The sequence below is a fragment of the Anabrus simplex genome, chromosome 11, assembly GCF_040414725.1.
Source record: "Anabrus simplex isolate iqAnaSimp1 chromosome 11, ASM4041472v1, whole genome shotgun sequence".
NCBI lineage: Eukaryota > Metazoa > Arthropoda > Insecta > Orthoptera > Tettigoniidae > Anabrus > Anabrus simplex.
The window spans coordinates 81130480-81152342 of record NC_090275.1 but is presented as its reverse complement, the minus strand read 5'-3'; the positions used below and the strand labels follow the sequence as shown (position 1 = coordinate 81152342).

General features: G+C 41.9%; 1 protein-coding gene across 1 annotated transcript in view; it reads left to right on the top strand.

Moving 5' to 3' along the window:
• The window catches only part of LOC136883152 (nucleolar and coiled-body phosphoprotein 1-like), a 30205-nt gene extending 15410 nt beyond the window's left edge, over window positions 1-14795 (top strand). Inside the window, exons 2-3 of the mRNA XM_068229612.1 lie at window positions 14314-14683; window positions 14746-14795. Coding sequence (XP_068085713.1) covers window positions 14314-14683; window positions 14746-14795 — 420 coding nt within the window. The remainder of the gene's footprint in view (window positions 1-14313; window positions 14684-14745) is intronic.
• The last annotated feature ends 7068 nt before the right edge of the window (window positions 14796-21863 follow it).

The window sequence follows — 21863 nt, the reverse complement described above, 5'->3', positions numbered from 1 at the left end:
TGCACTCTGCTGTGATGGTTTAATTTAAAACATACCGGTACATTTTATGAGAACTTTTGGTATTAATAATACAAGTAAAATCTAATAGTAGCCAAACATGTGCACAACTGTCCTTCATCCATTCTTGCTGAACTACGATAAAATATTTTATGTAGTGCAGTGGTGCAATGGTTGTATTATATAATATTTTATAACCACGCTCGGATGTTTAAGACCTAAAAGTAGGCCAAATAAGCAAGCAAATATGACCTCAAAAGTAAAGAAATATTACCTCAAAAGTGACAAAATATGACATAAAAATTAGAAAATATGACGCGAAAATAATTTAAATGCGGCAATTTTAAAATAAGTATAAGTCGAAACGTCAATTCCTTTGATACACATTTGTTAACTAAATTCTTTATTCTTACTTTCGTATAAATTTTTCTAGTATACGTGTTTAGCAGTCATTCACAGCCTATTGTCCTTCACCCACTTATCAAACTTTTGTGAATACATAGGTACCTATTAAGTAGTACTACGTTCGCTAAGATTATCAGATCAGACAACATTTTAAAAGTCCATGTGATTGTTGTACTGAAAGTTCAACACTTCTCACAATTTCAATACTTGCATGAATTTCTAAGCTAGCAGCTTCTAAACGAGTAATTGCACTCGATATAATTCCAAAGTTCGACTTGATATATGCCAGACTATCTGACAAACTGTCGAAAAAATATTCCTGCGCAATGTTGATAGCAGAGGCAGAGTATTCCACTTGTACTAACTGCAGATGTGATACCAAGAAGCAGTTTTGTGAATACTAGTTAGCATTCGATAAGTTGAAGATGATTTTGCACAGCTACAGCTGTCGTCAAACCGCCGAATTATGACCTAAATATGACGTTTCTACGAAAATAACACAAAATATGACCTTGTGACAAAACAATAGCCAAATTATGCTTTTATATGACAATTAAAAAATCACTTAATTGTGACTATAATCACCTGATTTGCACCAGAATCCAACCAGGGAAGAAAATAGAGACAAAGAAAAAATATGACTTTTCCTAAACATCTGAGCCCTGTTTATAACATTTAACTTGCACAAAATATTTTGCAAATGATCTTTGACAAATTTCTTTGATAATGTACTACCAGCTTTAGGCTTAAGGAGAATAAGAAGTATTGAAAGAACAAAGCCACGGATAATTACTGCACCACCTGTTGGGGGGACGCAGATGAAGAATACACCCACTTTATCCCCTGCATGTCGTAAGAGGCGACTAAAAGGGGCCCCAGGGCCTCTCAACTTGTGAGCGTTGGTTGGCGACCACGGGGCCCTTAGCTGAGTCCTAGCATTGCTTCCACTTGTGTCAGGCTCCTCGCTTTCATCTATCCTACCTTCTTTGGTCAACTCTTGTTCTCTTCCGACTCTGACGGTATTAGAGCATTTGAGGCCTGGGGAGTCTTCCATTTTCGCGCCCTTCGTGGCCCTTGCTTTTCTTTATCCGTTACTTCATTTTTCGAAGTGACGGATACCTTCTTTTTCTTATTTATTCTCTCTCTACCCCCTGTGCGTGGGGGACGCAGACGAAGAATACACCCACGGTATCCACAGCCTGTCGTAAGAGGTGACTAAAAGGGGCGAACAAGGGATAATTGAATTAGAACCATGAAACTACTTGTGGTTAGTACCATCACGCAGGGAAAGCCATGGGTCGCCTTTACTTGCGAGTAGTACCACTATGTTAGGTACACAATAAGTTTGTGATTAGGAGCAGCAGAGAGCGGTTCACTGTGGGTTTCCAGTACCTGTGATTACTACCACTATATGCGGAACATCACAGGCTTATGTTGCTTGTGATTTGTACCATTATGTAAGAAACACCACGGGTCTGGGCGTTGCCTGTGATTAGTACCACTATATCAGTGACATTGTTGGTCTGCGTTGCCTGTGATTTTTTACGCAGTATGTGAGGAACACCACGGGATAGTACGAGTCGCTGTGATGGGTTTGCGTTCCCTACGAGTGGCGCCATTATGTGAAAAACCATAGGTCTACGTTACCTGTACGACGTACAATACTTGTGAGTAGTACCATAATGTTTGGAACACCGTGAGTTTACGCTACCTTTGATTAATACTGCAACTTAAAAACTACTATGGTTCTACTTTACTAGTGATAGGTGCCATTATGAGGGACCTTTGAACTGGATATTGAACCCCTTTAGACAACGAGCATCATCGCTTCAGGATTGTGCTTTGGAAGCAGTTCCTTGGTCAGTCATACAGTTTCTGGGAAGGTGAGGCATTGCGGGTCGGATTCACTGATTGGTTTAAATTCATATTCATCCATTCATTCTTCATCACCACGTTTTTTTGAATTCTGGTCAGTGGATGGATTTTGTACTTTTAAATTGTCTTTGCATTTCGTCTCATTTCGTACCATTAGAGGCCGATGACCTAGATGTTAGGCCCCTTTAAACAACAATCATCATCAACATAATCGATAATTATTGAACCCCCCCTAGACATTGTAGCTTTAATTCAATATGAATTCTGGTCATTCATGAACAGATTCTCCCGAGCTAGGGAGAAGAGATAAATTCTTTATGTAAAAGTATTCATTAATGAAATCAAACTCTGAAAAGTTTTTACTGATCGAGTTTTGAAAGCAAAAATGTTGGACATCAAACAGTATTTGGTAAGTTTATTAAACTGTGGGTTTAATGTCGTAACTGTGATACTACCTTTTCCATTAACTCTGTTTATGAGCTATGAAATTAAATTTGCTGATACAGACCATTGCCGGGGCTTTTAATATAATTAACTTCAGTTTCGTCAGTTTCAGGAGGAAAGAGATGAACTTTTATACCGTATGGAATGCTGATTCAAATGCACACTCAATCTTTTCCACGTATTCGTGATAGAGTGTTTATAGAAGTGCGTCCCCAAATAAGTTCACAGTTTCCTACTGCTTCCTACTATCTATCTAAATAGTATTCATTAATGAAATCAAACTCAGAAAAGTTTTTTACCGATCGAGTTTTGAAAGCAAGAATGTTGTACATCAAAGAGTATTATACATGCCAGAATTATAGCCTATCAACCCAATTAGGGTTTTGAGTCCCAATTCTGCATTTTGTTAAAGTACTGCATTGATTTGGGATGTGAAGGCCCTGGTTAACGAAATCCACCTGTTCCGGATATGAACTGCATCCGCTATGTGTGACTTAGTCTACGATGACTTTAGATTTCGTATATTTGAGATCTCCGGTGCCGTAGTTGCCCAGGGATGATATAAAAGCGTTGGGTTTAGAGTTTAGTCCAGAACAGAATTTCTGGGTAGTCTACTAATATCTTCGGTGCTGAGTTCTGGGTGGATTTCACGATTTCGTTCGAACCAAAGGGCTCCAGAAATAAGGTACAACGCACGTTTTTGGATGCGCTGGACTATTTTTAAGTGTGTTTTAGCCGCCGTACCCTAGACCAAACTGGCATATTCGAGGATTGGCCTGAGGGATGGCTTATACAGCATAAGTCTGCTTTTAGATTTAGACCTTTATCTGCTTTCATGAGAGGAATGTAAAGTGATAGGCGTTTGTGCGCCATGCAGTTCACTGTTATCATTAAGAAGAAAATTTTCATTCCTCTCCTGAAGGAGGAGGCGGGCCACCTAGAAGGTAACGCCTTCTCTCTGGCCAGGAGATTCGGGCGGGCTAAAGTTGAAGTGAGGAATTTAGGAGTTGGGTAGGGGATGTGTAGAAATACGGAGGTGGAAGGAGTTTGGCCTATTGGCTAATCGTATTTTTTCTATTTTCTTTTTCCATTTTCTTTTATTCTGTATTTATTATGTTTTGTTGTTATTCATATTAGATAGTTTGGGATATTTACATTGTAAGTTTTATCAAGATGCAGTTCACTTAACCCGAACTATTTGAGGGGATAGGTTCACTGGATTAATGTAAGTTCGGATTAACTAAAATAAACGGAAAGAAAAACAGAGTGTATAGTAAAACTCCGGTTTTAGGGGTAAGTTACGCTTATTATGGACTCTTTAAAAGTTACACACCTGTGTAAATTTGTTTGCTACTAGCCGTTGATGGGTTAGTTTTTGTACAATAAATAATTGCGTGTGGCTATTTCTAGCCGAGTGCAGCCCTTGTAAGGCAGACCCTCCGATGAGGGTAGGTGGCATCTGCCATGTGTAGGTAACTGCGTGTTATTGTGGTGGAGGATAGTGTTATGTGTGGTGTGTGAGTTGCAGGGATGTTGGGGACAGCACAAACACCCAGCCCCCCGAGCCATTGGAATTAACCAATGAAGGTTAAAATCCCCCGAACTGGCGGCGAATCGAACCTGGGACCCTCTGAACCGAAGGCCAGTACGCTGACCATTCAGCCAACGAGTCGGACAGTTTTTGTACAATTGCAGAGGTAGTTCCAAGTAGCGGACATCAGCGGCAGCCGAAGACAGAGAGACAATTACTCGATCTTCTATTCTTTCTTATACATATAATTTGAACATGTAACACAATATTATGGGGGAAACCGCAATACTAACACGTGTGTGTTGCACATCAAAAGAAAGGTCTCCATCTCAGAATTACTAGAAAAATATTATTTATTTCATTAAGTCCTTTATTTGCGTAAAATAGTCATTAATTAGAATAAAACTATTCTCAGACCGTTGCAGTTGACTGTATTCGCCGGTAGGCTTTTTTTTTATTTCTCTCTTTTGCTATTTTGCTTTACGTCGCACCGACACAGATATGTCTTATGGCGACGATGGGATAGGAAAGATCTAGGACAGGGCCTCTCAGGGTGCATGCGCGTGGTGCATGCACTGTGCACGGTGCAAAAGACGACTTCGCTTGGTTGACCAGAGTGCAGACCCCCCACTCCTCTCTCCCTACACCTGTCTCCCCGTTCGGCCTGTCTCCGCGTTCCTCACCTTCACTGCTGTTTCTCCCCCACTGCGAAATGTTTACGTGTGGTGAGCGGAGACGCACAGTTGTATGGGACAAGGTTACCAGTGTTATTAAAAAAATTAAAAAAGTGAATTAGAAATACACATACATGTTTGAGAGGAATGTAAACATAATTTTTAAAAATGCAGAACCTGTAACCAAAATGAAAATGCTACAGTACTGGAACAAACCTCATTTGTGGATATAGAATGCTCTTCTTCAAGCTGTTTCAACTTCCTTAATTCTTTCTCTCTGACGTCTCCTATGATTTGACAATAATTTTCCGAATGTAGTCTGTTGTAGTGTCTTTCAATAGACGATTTTCTTACGCACGTAATTATCGTCCCACAGATTAAGCATTTGGCGTTATCGTCACGACAAACAAACAAACAAAAAATACGAAAGTTCCCAGTTCGATTGAAATGGACTTTCGGAAGTCTTTGCTTTCTTCGAAACAGGTTGCTCCATTATTATGTTGTAGTCGTGCGCTTATCTATTTCACTGATAAACACGTCGTCTACCATCAAACGCTTCGTCGCTCTCAGCACACTACACCATCCGAGTCAAGCCGAGTTGAGGCGAAGCGTACCGATGCACAGTGCACAGAGCCTATGCACCTCGCTCTGCACGCGTGAGAGTTTGGACGTTTGAGAGGCCCTGATCTAGGAAGTGGAAGGAAGCGGCCGTGGCCTTAATTAAGGTACAGCCCCGGCATTTGCCTGGTGTGATTCGCCGGTAGGTGCCTCTATGAAAGTTGTCTCCCTTGGTCTTTCTTCGCCAGCCCAATAGAGGGCTCTGTGAAAGTAGTCTGTGCAGATCTTTCAAGGTGAGTCCGATAGAGGCTCTGTGAAAACAAGTGAGAACATTTTGTTTGAAGCTCTAGGAGGCTGCGGAAAAGCACTAGCTTATTCAAGTTCAGTATACGTGATTAGAAGCAGAGGTGAGATTGCAATCGCCGCTGCAGGGACAGGAATTACAGCTTTGTTATCAACAGATGGTAAGACAATTCAGGAACTTTTGGTTTGCCTGTTCCAGTAACAGAAAGTTCATTTTCGTTGTAAGAGTATGGTAGTGCAATTGCCAAGGTTCAAAAACGTCATAGGTACAGGGTGACCTTGAAAAATGTTCTAATATATACAGAGGACGCAGCACGCAAAAAAAAAAAAAAAAAAAAAAAGTCCTGTAAACATTGGTCGCAAACCCAATATCTTCGGAGTTATGGTCCGCTACCACTACCATCAATGATTACTATGTTACATTGATTTACGGAGCGTCGTATGCAAAAATAGGCGGAAATATCTTTCTACGTAAATATTGATCGTAAACTTACTAGCGTGTTGTCTTATGATCGGCCACCGGCCCATTTTCATCGCAGACCTAAGACGGGTCTGCTTTCAGCGATGGATTGGTTCGGTGGGAGGGCCTATACGTGGGCCTACCCGTTCACCTGACCTTAATCCTTTAGATTGTTAGCTTTGTGGACATGTAAAGACCATAGCGTGTGTGCGGTCCCCATAAATGATGTTGATACACTACGAGAACGCGTATTCATTGCCTTTGATGCAATCAGGAGGCAGCCAGGGGTGTTCCAAGCAATGCGTGATTCCTTGCGACGTAGGGTGGAAGGCTGCATTGCAGTGGATGACTGTCACATCGAGCACATGCTGTGAAGAGTAGATCAAAGAGATGGTCGCTGTTGCTATGACAGGCCACTAGTTTGTGTGTAAAACAATGGATGTATGAATATGTTTGTGTGTGTTCCAGCATAGTTTTGAAATGCATGGAGCAATTTCAACCAAACTTGGTATATATATGACTTGCTATCTCGAAAAAGTACTGTGGGAGTTAGACAACCCTAGCACCCTTAGGGGTGTCGTTGGAAAGAGGGTGATATGTAAAAAAAGATCGAATACGACCAATATTAGTGTCGAATCCATAGTTTTCGGAGTCGCTGAGGTCAATAGTGACACTCCGAATGCCGTTTTTCAGCCACATCGGCATGGGGGCTGAGAATAGGGTGAAGAAGAAAATGTCCAAAATTACCGAGATCACTGTTGAATCCAAAGTTTTCGGGAACGATAGGCTAATTAGTGACAGCCCAGTGAAAACCGAAATCGTGTACGTGATATCTAAGCGCGTCGCGTAATAGTTATCACTACAGCCCGGATTCCCATGCACTATCAAATCTCAAAATATGCATGCATTCATGCCCTATCATAGGGCAAAGAAATGCACAATAAACTGAAAAATATGTACTATCAAAATTCAATTCCTTTTGAAACATTGTACAAAATCTAATTTCTCCAAATCGTCTTCATTTAAGCTCATCCTACTGTGTCAGCACATTTTTAAGCACAGATAATGACCTTTCTGTGTTACAAGAAGTGACAGGTGCATACTTAAATTAAGATATCTTGGACAAAATGAAGTCAAATTTTAGGTCTTTGCCTTTTTCACCACAATACCGTACGTCTTTTATAAGCTAGACAAATTCAAAATCAGGATTTTCAGCCTATCTCTCGCTGCCGCAGCTACTTTTCCATGCGATGATTGCATTGCTAAAGATTGAAGCTAGGATAACAAAGACGTGTGACGAATGAGGGTTCCGGATAGGAAATTCCAGGATAACAACGGAAGGTTCAGTGGAAACCAAGGTTTGTAAGCTGCTATCTCAGGAACGCGGCCTCACAGAAGTGTGGTACAAGTACAGTCTAATATATACAGTCGCGTAGCTCTAGTAAGAGGAAGGTTCATCCAGTTGACAGCTGGAGCGACACTAGCACCTCTAGCGGCGAGGTAGAGACAACTTGCTAGCAGACAACAGGGAACGAATTACCACTACAGTCTAAAATGGTCATAACTTCTGAACCATTCATGCAAATAATGTCCTGACAAAGTTATTGTGATCCTTATGAAATACTGGAGGAGGTCAAACAATTTATTTTCGATGAGGACTTCCAGGATAATATCGAAATATTTGTTTAATCTTAAGGAGTTATGTTTTTTACCGCGGACTATAACATAAAATCGCTTCTAGAGGGCAAACGGTTCGAAATAGGTATATACTTTCGCGGACTTTCTTGTAGAGGTTTTTATGCTCTACAATTCGTACGTTTACACTTGGGGTCTATTGTTGACGGTTCAGGCAACGTAATTTACTAACCAATCTACTAGTCTGAGAAACACTCGAGCTTATGGAAGAAGCATCACCGGTTATTTGACATTCATTGATTTTCTCGTACTTACATTTCACTGTTGCCCACTTATCTCGATATGATTCGACTTCTTCATATTCCGCAGCTACATCTTCGTCCGTGCCTTCATTGGTATGTCAAGCTTCATGAATTCTCTCATCAAGTGTAAACAGTCGATCGGCCTTATCTTCGAGTACCTTAAAACTGGTGAAAACATCTTCCTGCGTCACATTTTCCTCAGCAGTCTTGTTCTGGAATATGTTAAACTAGAGATGGGCACTATCGACTGATAACTATCGAACTAGTCGATAGTTTAAACTATCGTAACAGTCGACTACTTTAAAAAACAAGTCGACTGAATTCAGTCGTATACCCGCCATGCATCTCTCCACGTTTCACTGCCCAGTCAGCACAAAACAAGTCGACTCTCAAGTCACAGCGACATGGAAGCGAATGGAACTATCGGTTTATGGTCACTTCAGATTTGTAATATATAATTATGTTAACTTCATATGTACCTACGATATATGGCGATTTTCTCTTGTCGTTTATATGCTCTTTATTTCGTTGCATATTTGTTTATGTTAATTACGTTAAGCCGTATTCATATATAAGGTATAGGTATAATAATAATAATAATAATAATAATAATAATAATAATAATAATAATAATAATAATAATCTGAATAACCATAATAATAATCTAGAAAATACGGTAGTATTGTGTTTGGCTGTTCTCATCTACAGTATGTATTGATTGTGTACTACAGCAACGCGTTTTACATATTATTATTGTTAACATTGTTCGGGAATAGAGCCTCATTGTCGTCTTTCTACGTTTCACTGTCAATTTAGCACCAAGAAAGGCCATTCGTATGAAGTTGGTTCGTATTAAGGGCATCTCTCTATCTATTAGCCCCGTGTACGAACGAGTGCGTAAATCGGATTTTAATGCGTGTCTATACAAGTGATTTCTAATTATTGGTAAATTGCGTTAAAATGAGCCGAATTCGTAAAAGTACGACTCTCCACTTTTGATACGGAGAGTTTCGACTGGAAACATTCGAATGTTTTTCATGGACTGACTAGGTGCGTTATATGAATACTTTCATTCGACTGAAATCATTCGACTGTTCAGTCTTCTCGACAGGAAGTAATGAATACTTTTGTTCGACTGAAAACATTCGACTATTTAGTCGATAGTTCGAAGGGACTATCGCCCGACTAGTCGATAGCGGTTTTCAGTCGATAGTGCCCATCTCTATGTTAAACGCTCTTGTAAATAAACGACGTAATTGTGTTCTTTCTTTCAGTAATACATTTAAAGCAGCCATGTTTTTACGTCGGTCGAAATCGAGCTTCATAGGATTATTACACGGCCAGAACTGTCCTGTCACGGTCGCCAGATTTTAATGTTTGTACATATCATATCATATGTCGTGTAATAATTAGGTATCTCAATCCATTTAATGCAACACTTAGACTCGCGAATACTACAATTTTTACAAGGACTGATCGATCTTGACTTCTTTTTGTTTTAAGGTTACAATTACACTTCACAATAAAACATGACCAACACCAAAATATCAAATATCCTGACACTAGTTATCACTATTGTTGGGAGATCAGAAGAATACACATGCGCGGTGAGGCACGGGGCGAAGGGGTTTTCACCAGCAGAATTAGTGACGCAATGGTTACCATAGCAATTCCCCTACTACCCAGGCGACTTTATATTATCTTATACTGGCAGCTCTTCGCTCTTGTCAGTTGTAATCCAGCAAAAGTGCAAAGTGAGTCAATGTTTCCGTGTAGCAGATAAGAGCAGATAAGAGCCGATCTGTCTGGGCAGAGCAGGAATTTGGTGCTTGCAGGCCACATTCCTCATTCTTGCATTCTTCTCATCTCTACACAGTACTTGTATTATTTATTTCAAAGGATCAAGCACACTCATTCCCAGACAACCTGGGATGCCGCGAGGACAAAGTTTAACGCTAAACAAAATAATCCAACAATGAAAATCCACAGCCCGTTTCCAGTCATTCGACCGGGTCAGGAATGGAATGAATGGAGCCCCTGTTTACCAGCGAGGATAGGGATTATGCCGGCTGCCGAAGCCTGTCACACTCCTCTGGGACAATGATTAATGACTTACAGATGAAATGAAATGATATTGGAGAGTGTTGCTGGAATGAAAGATGACAGGGAAATCCGGAGTACCCGGACAAAAACCTGTCCCACCTCCGCTTTGTCCAGCACAAATCTCACATGGAATGACCGGGATTTTAACCGCGGAACTCAGCAGTGAGAGACCGGCGCGCTGCAGCCTGAGCCACGGAGGCTTCAAAATAATCCAACAATTAGAACTTTAAATTGGACACATAACAATAACTGTAAAGCTGCAGAACAGATTCTAAAATATCAGTCACGTCATAATAAAGAAATCTACAAAAAATCATATCACACATAACTAACGTGTGTATGTTCAGTCCGCAGCCCGAAGGCTGGTTGGATCCTCAACTGCTCCAGAGCTAGCTGTCGTAGATGGCGTAGGCATCACTGAAGGGGTATACTAGAGAAATTAGGAGTAAGGTAGTTTCCCATTGCTTTCCTCACTGAGCCAGAAGTTGCAGTTACATATCAACAGTAGCTGGTAAGGATCGGCCGATAGGGGAGGAGCGCGAATTAATAGTAACAGAATGCTGATAGAAGATAATGAAGGTGCGAATGTGCTGCGGGCCTGCATGACTTGCTATAACAAGGATGCTGATACAAGTGATTTATGTTGATATTCAGTTTGCATTGCACTACAAAATCTTACATTAAAATACACAACAAGAACAATACGATCAAGGACAACAGTTTTACAGCGAACAGGATGTTACAGTATATCTCTGAATGTTTATTTAGTGTATTGTCAGTTTATATTTATATTATGTTTGTAAAAATTCCATGGAAGGGGTTCTAACCCCTCCCTGGCTAGTTTCCCGTTACTTTCCTCACCGAGCCAGAAGTTGCTATTACATATCAGTCTGCCAAGCCCACTGAAATGCGTGCACTAACTGACCCTGTGAGCAACATTTTCACACCATTCATAGCAGGGACTGCCTGCATAAGGAATGACATTACTAGCATCGCTCATACCTCAGTCACTTTCATATTATCAAAGCCTTGACAGGCTGGATCCTGGCTCAGTCCGGTGGTATTTGAAGGTGCTCAAATACGTCAGCCCCGTGTCGGTATTTACTGGCACGTAAAAGAACTCCTGCGGGACTAAATTCCGGCACCTCGGCGTCTCCGAAAACCGTAAAAGAGTAGTTAGTGGGACGTAAAGCAAATAACATTATTATTATTATTATTATTATTATTATTCTTTCTTTCTTCGTTTCGGCCTGCTGTGGACCACGTTATTTCAACCGTTTGCATCCTTGAGCTTTAATTCTTCCCCAGTACTCACGCATTCTCGTTCTGTGAGCCTCCTTTCTTTCATCAGTCCACTTCTTGCCTGTTTTCAACTTTGGCCTTTCTTGGAACCTCTTGTATCCCTGGAGCTTTTTCTGGAGAGGAGCACGTTTCTGGATGTCTTCGAGTGTGATTCCTATTTCCTGAAGGTCTTTTTCAACTTCGATAAACCAGGGTCCCTTGGTTTTCTTATTAAGAAAGTAGGAAAATATCCTATTGGTCTGTCTCTGTGTGCTCATGCGTGCTATATGGCCATAAAAATTAATCCTCCTTTTCCGAATCGTGTCCGTTATCCTCTCCATATGCTGGTACAGATCGCTGGTGTGTCGTCTCCTGTACTCACCATTTTCTTTGATTGGTCCAAGAATCTTTCTCAGGATTTTTCTTTCTTTAGCTTCTAGCTTCTCCATCAGACCTCTTCTGTTCATTGCAAGGCATTCTGCTGCGTACAGTGCTTCCGGGCGTACAACCGAACAATAATGCCTAAGCTTGGCGTTGATTATTATTATTATTATTATTATTATTATTATTAAAGCCAAGTAGGAGACTGAGACAGATCAATGAAAGTTCTAGCCCATACCAGAAGACTTAGAGCACTGTAAACACTAGGTCTAGCCAGCAAAGCCATACATAACTAGCAGGTAATACAAATCCTGAAATTCAAAATTCAAAAACTATCCAGACAGCGCCGGGTACTGTAGCTAGTTTATTAATAACATTGCAGTAGCACCATCTGTGGATCAGTGGTAGAATGTCGGCCTCCGGATCCTAAGTAGCGGGTTCACACCTGGCAGAGGTAGTCTGATTTTTGAAGGGTGGAAAAAAATCTATTCGACACTCCATGTCGTACTATGTCGGCATGTAAAAGATCCTGGTGGTTCATTTGGTGTTTACTTGACAAAATTCATTCAAACTCACAAGGAAACCCTTTCATCTGTAAGTCTCCGGTCTGATTGAGATTTGGTAAAACGACTTGAGTAGGACTATTTTATTCAGCCATATCAACATTATATGATTTTTCACGAGAGTTTAATCCTGATGTAAACAAATAGGCGGAGCACGTTGGCTTTGCACGTGGACATAGACGTAGTTGATTGGAGAAGCAACCGTCGCACTCACTCGACTGTATGCGAGCTCGAAGAAAATTATTACGTCGCATTAATTTAATTTCATCTTAATTTATTACATTTAGATAGTCTGAGAAAGAGTAAGTAATCAAATTAAAATATGGTTGTCATATATACCGGTATATATCTATTTTTTAAATAAAACAGTGATTAAATAACGAGATATGAAGGCAGAAGGCGTGGTGTAATGCAGGAAGTCTTCTCATAGTGAGGAAAGTCTCAAGCTGTACAGTGTGGAGATAAGGTGTTGCATCTTGCAGCAGCTGTCAGTATCAGTATTCATAGTGAGAGCAATGGAGCAAGAGGTAGGACCATCCCGTGTAGTGAAGCACAAAAGAGGAAAACCGCTCAGAAGTGTCAATAGGCAGTGCGTTGTGTTTTTTTAATAAAATATCGTCAAAAGTGGTATTAGAAGGAAAATTCATGAATTCTTTTCGGAATGAACCACCTACTTTACGCAAAGTATTAGACAGTGTGAATAAAGATAAAACTTTACCCACCTTCAGTTTAACTACATTGTACAGACTTTTAAAGGACATAGGGTTCCAGTTCGTTAAAAGAGAACGTAAACCTGTGTTAATGAATAGGCAGGATATTGTATTGTCTTTTTGAGTTGTTTCTTTTCGATAGATGTTGTTACAGAATTATCAACAGTTCCGTCTGACATGTCCAATCATGCTATAAGCTCTATCAGGTTAGGAACTCTACAAGATAAGAGATATACATTTCAACTCGAAAGTTGGTATTCTATTAGGTTACAGTCTACCGGGCGGACATTTCAAACAGCTGTCCTAAGATAAACCTTCCTACGCGTGTAATTTTGTGTCCGAGCCTACGATAGCTTTTTTAATATTCAGAAATAAATAAATAAATAAATAAATAAATAAATAAATAAATAAATAAATAAATAACGTAGGCCCTAATCTTCAGCAGTAGATGTCCCTTCAAACCCCTCCGTTTAGTTTCACACAGCTCAAAAACTGTTCCTCGTCTATTTTAGGTCATATGCGCAGCACTGTATGTCCGAACACGAGATGTTGACGGGGCGGAGGTCGATACTACACGCTCAGCGAATCACAACTCTTTCTTTGGCTGAGGCGTGGACATGCCTTGTTTATATCAGGATTAAACTCTCCTGAAAAATCATATAGATGTCCAGTGGTATATTTAGCACCTGTTTTGGCGTGTCAGCGTTTGCTTATTTAAGCACCGCATATACAATTGTGAGCGGCGGGAAGCAGGTGGAGGCGGGACGGCCGAGCAGTTCATGTGTCACGCTCTCACTATTTATTTTTTTAATTAATTAATTAATTAATTAATTTATTTATTTATTTATTTATTTATTTATTTATTTATTTATTTATTTATTTATTTATTTATTTATTTATTTATTTATTTATTTATTTATTTATTTATTTATTTATTTATTTATTTATTTATTTATTTATTTATTTATTTATTTATTTATTTTGTTGGCTTACTTTGTGTTAAAGTGCATAACAGTGTATTGTGTTATACAATGTAATGTTCGCACGTTAGTAAGATCCATTTAACGCCATTTGTCTTTACTGATCTACAGCCGCCCGCTACACTGCACGCCCCGGAGCCCACGTTGGTGCCACCGTCCATGAAGTCTTACACACCTCTGGGAGCGCTGTCTAACATGCAGCCCCCAGGCGCGCCGCCCCCACCTCCCCATCCTCACGCTCATCCTCATCCACATCCTCCTCCTCCACCACATCCTCACCCTCATCCTCCACACCCTCATCCATGCGGTCCTCGGTCCCCGCTTGGCCGCCGTCACGGATGTGCTAGCGCGTTTTCGGCACCGCCGCCCGGTCCTCCAGCGGCATACAGCCAGCATCCACCGCCTCCCGGACAACCGACAACAGGACCGCCTCCAGTGTCTGTACCACCTCCCGGACAACAGGACCCCGCCTACATACACGGTAAGTACCTGACATACTGTTTTTCATATACTGTAAATGCCCAATATTTCTCTTGTGTATAGCCATTTTTACAGGTTCCATGACAAAACCTAAATTGAAAAAGAAGTACTGAGCCATTGTATGCAGCCCATCTTTGAACACTCTTCTATTTACTTTATTTATTGCAGCCAATGGACATACATAGAAAATACAGTAGAATCCGGTTATAACGACTCGTTATAGCCGATAGTCGCACAAACCGTTTTTTTTTTGTTTTGCTGCTAAAAATATCATACCTGTAAACTTTGGCTGCACACTCACATGGTTAATTAACATAATTAAATAAAACTTCAGAGAAAAGTAATTGAAAGAAGTACTGTATTTACAATAAAGTGGCATTGCGAGGAATTTCATTGGCTTTCGCCTGAAGAATATGTCCAATGATCCGTATATTATTTGTTTTTTGCTGCTTAAACCATCTAGGTAAAGATTCTGCAATATATTTGTGTTCAGATATTCTGGAGTTTGAAATAATTTTCTTCAAAAAGAAATTGCATTTTCTCTGTGCCCTTTCAAATTGTAGAAATAGTTCAATGTGACACACCTAATTCCGTCCCGATGCTGACATTTTCTAATCGCCATATAATGTGTGACTTTTCTACAATACAAAACTCCTTCCTTTTACTTTGCGAAGTCCTCACAGTGATGCTTGCCTTCTACAATATTAAACTCCTTCCTTTTACTTTGCGAAGTCCTCTCAGTGATGCTTGCCTTCTACAATATTAAACTTTTTCCTTTTACTTTGCGAAGTCCTCACAGTGATGCTTGCCTTCTACAATATTAAACTCCTTCCTTTTACTTTGCGAAGTCTTCGCAGTGATGTTTGCCTTCTACAATATTAAACTCCTTCCTTTTACTTTGCGAAGTCCTCACAGTGATGCTTGCCTTCTACAATATTAAACACTTTCCTTTTACTTTGCGAAGTCTTCACAGCGATGCTTGCCTTGTCTGTTTAACAGACTTATTTGAAGTCTACAATACTAAGCGTTACATTGTTGCCAGCAATCCCCAAAACCGTAACAAACAAAAATCAACTTTGGACGTTAGACAAGCCGACACATTTCTCCCCCCAAAAAATACAATATGATCAAAATACGTCGTTTCAAACGATACGTCGTATTAAACAACGTCGTACTAAGCGTGACTTTAAACACAGTGTTTAGGTAGGACCGTTAGATTTTGTCATTATATCCAATATGTCGTTGAAAAGAATAAACTGTTTCGACTGTATGTAAACTAATAATAACAGGAAATTTTAATAATGTACTCTGCCCTTTCCTGTATTCTTTAAGTGATTTTGAACGTTTTGAATATTGTTCTTCTTCTTCTACCGCTTTTCCCCCACCTTGTGGAATCGCAGGTGCGAACTGTGTCTCACAAGTGGATTTGGCCTTGTTTTACGACCGTATGCCCTTCCTGACGCCAACCCTATGTGGAGAGATGTGATCACTATTGCGTGTTCTTGTGGTGGTGGGTAGTGTGGTTTGAATATGAAGAGGACAGTGTTGGGTCAAATACAAACAACGAGTCCCGGAGCCAGAAGAATTAATCACACGCGATAAAAATCCCCGACCGGAGGCCTCAACGCTGACCATTCAGCCAAGGAGTCGGACAATTTACTACTGCTAAACGTTTTCATTCCTCCCCTGAAGGAGCGGGGGGGGGGCTTTTAGACAGTGACGCCGTCTCTCAGGCCGAGAGATTTGTTACGGTGAAGGAGATGTGCGGAGAAGGTGAGGGGTTAGACGGTCGTGGCCTATACTACGAAACTGTCCCGGCATTCGCCTTAGTGCAGGAGAATGGAAAACCACGGAAAATCATTCTCAGGACAGCCGACGGGTGGGACCAGGCGTGAAGTCCGGCACTGTGCCCCAGGCCCGTCTCCCGAATGCAGAGGCGTAGAGCCACGGTAGAGCCGTGGCCAACTTTCCTCTGCTCGGTTGGCCGGTCAGAGTACAGAGCATATGGAACAACAACCCACCCTGCATCTACCGACCTCGGACAATTTCATTTTTCTTTTTCAAATAGTTGATTCATTCTCCCCGTGAGGGGAGCGGGCCACCAGTCCAACAAAGGGACTCTTTGGCCGATTACATGTACAGTAATTGGTTTTGAAATATTTTATAGGAAGGTGTGCTAATAGCACACGTTTTACGAAAGTTTAAAAAAAAGTCTTCTTTTGTAGAACACATCAGCAAAGTCTGTTTCTTGAGGTACGAAGCACTACAAACTTAACATAGAACAGTAAACATTGTTTTCTGGAAGATAAAGAATATGGAATGAAACGATAAACAAGATCGGATTTTTTTACACAAATGGCTACATATATTGGGGTGGTACGAGGGGGGGGGGGGGGTGTCGGAGGGAAGTTGGCGTAAGGGGTAGGGTAGTATTGTGCCATGAGACAATAGAGGGTCGTGGTAATGTTGGTTATTGAAGTAGCGAGTAGGCGAAGCAGGTCCATGATAGGGAGGGGCGGGAGAAAAAGGGGTGGCTGGGGGGTTGGTTGATTGACGACTTGTGGCGGCGGGGAGGGCGGCGGGTCGGGTGGGGGGTTAGGAGAGGGGCGGGTAGGAGGGAAGCGGGCGGCGCGGGGTGGGGAGCGAGAGTGTTCCACGCGGTAAGTTCGCCTGCGGAAATGGACGCCGGTGGTGAGTAGACGGTCGACGTTGGCTGCATGAAAGTCGGGCCGGTGGCGTTAAAGATACGGAACGCTCGACGGGCTGGGACACCTGCCTGTTGCAATTCATGTAGTATGTCCTGTTCGCTGATGGCAGGGTCGATGCCACGGATGACACAGCTCTGAGATGGAAGTTGCTGTTGGGCTGGGGTTGAGGTGTCCGTTTGGTCGTGAGAGTCTGGCTGAGCTGCGACGGCGGCGGTCGAGGGGTCGGCAGGGGGTAGCTGGGGATGACGGAATGTGGTAGGGAGGGAGCTGGGGGACGTTGACATGATAAGAGAGGGGTGGCTAATTGTGGGAGTAAGGACGGAAGTAGTGAGGGGAGTATGGGCAGAGATGGTGATGGTAGGAGTAGTAGTAGTAGTGGTGGTGACTATGGACGAAATAGAGGCGGAGAGCGGTGGGAACTGCTGGGGTGTGCGAGGGGGAGGTAGATTAACGCTGAAAAGAGTGTCGGAGTAAGAGCTCAGTTGGTCGAGGATAGACTCAGGAAGGGGGTACCACTTTATAACGTCGTCCGTTGATGGTTGCTCCGTTGAATTGGAAGGCTGTCGCGTCGACTAGGTCGAAGAAGTTGACCATGATCTGCGTGGACATTCCATTAGTGGTGCGATCCCGAAGCCGTAGAGCAGAATGAATTGGGAGTTCGTCGACAAGCGTATTTTCGTCGATATCGGTGCCCACACCATTGATGAGACGACTAATCATGTGTTTGTCATGCATGGTGAAGAGGGGAGGCGACAGCCAACTAGGCGTCTGCCGTTGGATTGTTCTTGGGCCGACTGAGTTGCCGCAGAGGAGAGGGCCACCCAGCCGAAAAAATTGGTGAGACTGGACGTGATTCTGGTGGGGATCGATGTGCTGTGATGATGCGGACAATTTCCACGCGGTCGTTGGAAATAGGTACTTCTGCAGAATTGTTATGACCGAGTAATGGCGCTCCGCAGCTCTTCATGTGATCCTGATCAGCTTCTGTGTGGTCATGGCATCTGTGGTGTAGAATTTCTCGCAAAACGTTTCCCTTTTTAACATGGATATGTTTTTAGTCTGGGATCTATCTGGAATTAGCGTAAACAATTTTGCGTGGACAAAAAGACCTACCCGTAACCTATTTTTTAGCGTATGTGTTCCTCTGCGGGCAGTAGCATAGTAATTCTGCTGTCGTCGATAAAAACATTAATTTTCTCTTAAACAAAGTCATGTTTTGATCTACGCCTTATCCATGACTACGAATTAATCCGTTACTAAATAACTACAACGGTTTCTTTTTTCTCTTAATCTGTTTACCCTCCAGGTTTCGTTTTTCGCTCGGACTCAGCGAGGGATCCCACCTCTAACGCCTCAAGGCCAGTGTCCTGGAGCGTGATACTTTGGTTCCGGGATACGACTGGGGGGACGACCAGTAAATCGCCCAGGCGGCCTCATCTGCTATGCTGACCAGGGGCCATGTTTGGGGGGGTGGGGGATGGGAAGATTGGAAGGGATAGACAAGGAAGAGGGAGGGAAGCGGCCGTGGCCTTCACTTAGGTACTATCACGCCATTTGCCTGGAGCAGTGAGAAACCACGCCGGGAATCGAACTCGGGCCTCAGGGGATGGCAGCTAACCACACTTACCACTGCATAACTAAAACTGTTACCAGTCACAACTCTTATTAATTTCTATTCCATTACGCGTTTCAAGCTTATACTCTATCGTGAGGGGGTGAAATGGTGATATTTGTTTTTTGCTCTATTTTATACGCAATTATGTATACTGTATCATGATACTATCTTGAAACCACCTGTGATAATTGACGTTATGCTTGCCAAGAATGATTACATTTCATTCTCTGCTGTGCATTCTGGATGCTATTCCCGTTGTATGTAGGATGATTCCTAAATATCGGAAGTAATTTGCTTGGTGTATATCTTCTCCTTCTACTTTTATCCTGTCATTTGCTACCATTCTACAGCCTCCCCTGGAAAATCACCATTGTTTGCTGTTTGTTGGTTTTGAAGTCGTTCTCTGATGCCCATTTCTGCAGCCTATCCACGGATATTTATAGAACTTCCCCATACTTGAAGCATAACACCATATTTGCATACATGAGCGTTGTTACGTATAATTCATTACTGAACCTGTGTACGTCAGCTGTCGCTATATTAAATAGTCTTGGGCTCATTGGATCACCTTGTAGCAAACCGTTTGTCTGTTTAATTGGCTGTGACATACATCTTTCCTTGTTGACCATTAGCTTGTTTTCGATCAATATTTCTCTGAAAACTTGTCGGAACGTGTTAAGAAAGAAATGGGCTCAAGATAAACAGGGCTAAAAGATAGTATTTCCACTGTAAGGTCTCCATATGATCTTGATGGTTACGGCTAGGGGCCGGATGTTTATGCAGTAATAGATTAGAATGGTTCAATACAACCAAAGGAGTACAACAGGGAAGTGCCTTGTCACCTCTTCTATTCATAGCAGTTATGGATAACATTTTAAAGGAACTAAAAGGAAAAGGTAATAAAGATCTTCAGGCTCTGGTGTTTGCAGACGATGTGGCAATATGGGATGAAACAGAGGAGGGAGTGCAAAATAATCTGAATGCATGGTATAAGAAGTTTGATGATTATGGAATGAAATTGAACCCATCAAAAACAGTATCATTGAAAATCAGCAGACATAATACAGAATGCAACATAAAAATACAGGACCACCAAGTTGAAGTAGTACGCCATTTCAGTTATTTAGGAAGCGTAATGGCTAGTAATAACAGAGCTGAGATAGAAATAACAAACAGAGTAACCAAAGGCTCTAACTTTTACAGTATCGTTAGACACCTACTATGGGATCAGAAAGTCCCACAAAGAACAAAAATGACCCTGTACAAGTAATATTTCATTCCTATCCTTACATATTCTCTGGAAACCTGCACACTAACATCGAAGGATTATAGTAGGATTCAAGCCTGTGAAATGAAATTTCTTAGAACTGCCCTCCAAAAGACACTACTTGATCATGTGAAAAATGATGAGATCCAATCTAACCTAGGTCTAAATGAATCGATGGAGGAAAGACTTAGGTCATCTAGACTTAAATGGTTTGAGCATGTTAAACGAATGAATAACACAAGGTTACCATGTGCTTATTTGGAAAAGAGAATAACAGGTAGAAGACCAGCTGGAAGACCAAGAAGAAGATGGATGGACCAACTGAGGGAAGACGTGGAGAGAAGAGGATGGAATTGGGAATCTGTCTTGGACAACGAAATGTTTTTGAATAGGCAACTTTGGAAGACGCTCGTTTTCAAACACCCTACCCGGCTCGCTGGAAGGGCAAACCGATGATGATGATGATGAGATTACAATGCGAGTGACAAGTAGAGCCTACCTGCACGACGGTAATGTTATGAAGTTTGCATAATCATTAGGGGTTCGAACCCACTATCTCCTGGACGCAAACTCACAGCTGTGCGACTCTAACCGAACGGCCACTTGCTCGTTGGATTCAATTCCAAACCTCCTTGCAGTGAGGGTATAGACGCTGTTGATGGTGATTCGGCCGTCGGATGGGTGCGTTAACCCTTCAGCAGATCTCTTGGAGTTATTCGACAGGAGTAGGTTACATGCCGACACCAGGTTTCATACTCTCCCTCCTCCGCATCATCTCATACGCAAACCGGCGAGAAAATATCTAGATGCTTTTGTAGATCACGGAAAGGATTTCGCCTCTGTAAACCGGGAGACACTCTTACATATACTAAGACAAACAAGATTATCGGAAAAGGAAACGAAATGTTAAACAGGATCAGATAAATCTTCCTTCTTCTTCTTACTCGCCTTAACCCATTCAGGTGGGGTCGGCTTTTCTAGTAACTCTCCTTCAGCAGCTTCGATCTCGTACTCCATTTTCATCACCATTGGTACTATTCAGCAAGTCTTTCTTGATGGAGGTTTTCCACCTTCATTTAGGTCTGCCCACAGAGCTGGCTGGCCTCTCCACTCTGAACACCACAAAATCTGCTGGTCTTCGCTGAAGATGACCGAACCATCCCAGTCAACCTTCCGTCAGTTTCTTAGATATCGGCGAATGATGTGGTTGGGAATTTTGTCTTGCCTAGGTACTCCACAGACCCATCGGAGCACCTTTACTATTCGCTTTACGTCGCACCGACAAGGATAGGACTTATGGCAACGATTGGATAGCAGAGGCCCAGGAATGGGAAGGAAGCGGTCGTGGCCTTAATTAAGGTACAGGCCAGCATTTGCCTGGTGTAAAAATTGGAAACTACGGAAAACCATTTTGAGGTTTGCCGACATTGGGGTTCGAACCCACTATCTCCCGGACGCAAGGTCACAGCTGCGCTCCCCTAACCACAGAAAACCATCTTCAGGGCTGAAAACGTATGAAAGTAGCAATTCTTCCTTTCATTAGAAAAACACGTACAGTGCGTGTGTATTAAAATAAGAATAATAATAGATG